Below are 1,600 nucleotides of genomic sequence, written 5' to 3' on the forward strand. Positions count from 1 at the left end.
ATTCTTCTTTTGCAGCAGTCGCCACTTGCCCTTGAGTCAATGTAGAGTTCTTTTTGGCCAACAGCTCACGTGATTTCCTTCTATAGATATCTTTGGCAGACCAGTTTCGGATCCACAAGGGGCGCCATTCCTCCCAGTCAATGACAGACACACCTTTAGCCTGGTGGTCTGGTATGTATGTATCTAGATCCTTAGACATTTTTTCAAGGTGCTGAGAGAGACTGACACTTTGTGGAAGGCCCCCATTCACTTCTGTGTCTTTAGTGTCATAATAAGGATAAATCCCGAGGTTGTCCTTATAGAACAATGTGAGAGCCTGCCCGACAACGCCCTGAGCTGGGGATGACACTATGTCAACCTGGTCTAATGATAACTTAACACGTTCTTGTGTCTCACAGTCCTGAGTGGGAGCGTTCCAGACAATAATAACTGGCTTCTTGGGGTGTAATGGCCAGCTTGTCTGCTTTGTGTCTGCTGAACCCAGGACTATCCATGATGTAAACAGAGCAAAGAGCAACCAGGACAGTCGGTCAACTGCAGAGAGGAAAGAAGGGTATACAGTCCTCATGGTGGTGCCACCGACCTTCACTCCTCTGTTTCCAAAAGACAAAAAAACTATGTGAAATTGACATACAACATTTAAACAGAAAAATCTATATTCTCTATATTGTTTGACTGTGTATTGTTTTAGAAAACAAAAAAAGTCTGAATTGGGTCACTTCAGGCTGCAGTGTGAACGTAACCTTTGTCAATTTAAGTTTGGTTCTTTCACAAAGAGCGTTCAGTCATGTTTCTGCAAACACAATATGACAAAATGATCATGGAGATGATGGCCTTGGTTTCTTACCATTTAAGATGTAAAGCAAATAGAGTAGCAGTTGAATCGGACACTGCAGGGAATCGACCCGGAGGCAATAAAACAAAACAAAACAAAACAAAACAAAACAAATAAACTAAGGCCCCGTTTACACGACAACGATTTCGGGGGAAAACGGAAGAGTTTTGTTGCGTTTGTAGTGTGCATTTACACGAAACCACTGAATGTTTTCTCTGACAACGGCAGAGATTGAAAACGGCTTCCAGAGTGTGATGTTTCTGAAACGTACCGTTTTCCGTTGTCGTGTAAACAGAGAAAACGGATCTGTTCGTCAGTATGACGCAAAACATAGCTGCTTCCTACAATCCACAGAAGAAGAAACTACTCACAATGCTGGTGTTATTGCTTCCCCATCACATACGGTTCCCTCAGTGTCTCTTCACCACACCACACCGCCCAGGTGGCAAAATACACGGCTGCTTGTTCAGCCCTCTTATCTAGAGAACTATGGACCAGCCCCGGCTCCAGACTAGTTTAACAGGGGGGCATCGACTTATTATTAATACTTTATTCGCTGCCATCTTAACGGTTGTAACAGCTTTCAGGTACAACTCCTTTTTTACGCATGGGCACCCAAGTTTCAAAGAATCTAGCACCAACTAGTGGTGTGGCAGGACATTACACGTTTTCGATGTGTACCGTTACTGTGTAAACACAGATCATAATTAGAACGTTATCGTGTAAATGATCCAACAAATACGGAACAATAGTGCCGTTTTTGTT

The 1,600-nt window shown here is 43.2% G+C and overlaps 1 protein-coding gene across 1 annotated transcript; it reads right to left on the reverse strand.

The window, feature by feature from the left end:
* Position 1: 1 nt before the first annotated feature.
* Positions 2 to 568, reverse strand: LOC106941026 (hyaluronidase-2-like; the record flags this gene model as incomplete). Its single annotated transcript, XM_015023945.1, has 1 exon — positions 2 to 568. A coding segment is annotated over exon 1 (567 nt), but the record flags the coding sequence as incomplete, so codon positions are not given.
* Positions 569 to 1,600: the final 1,032 nt, after the last annotated feature.

The sequence above is a fragment of the Poecilia latipinna genome, unplaced genomic scaffold (assembly GCF_001443285.1).
Source record: "Poecilia latipinna isolate Pla-1442-1.1 unplaced genomic scaffold, P_latipinna-1.0 Scaffold3467, whole genome shotgun sequence".
NCBI classification, from domain to species: Eukaryota; Metazoa; Chordata; class Actinopteri; order Cyprinodontiformes; family Poeciliidae; genus Poecilia; species Poecilia latipinna.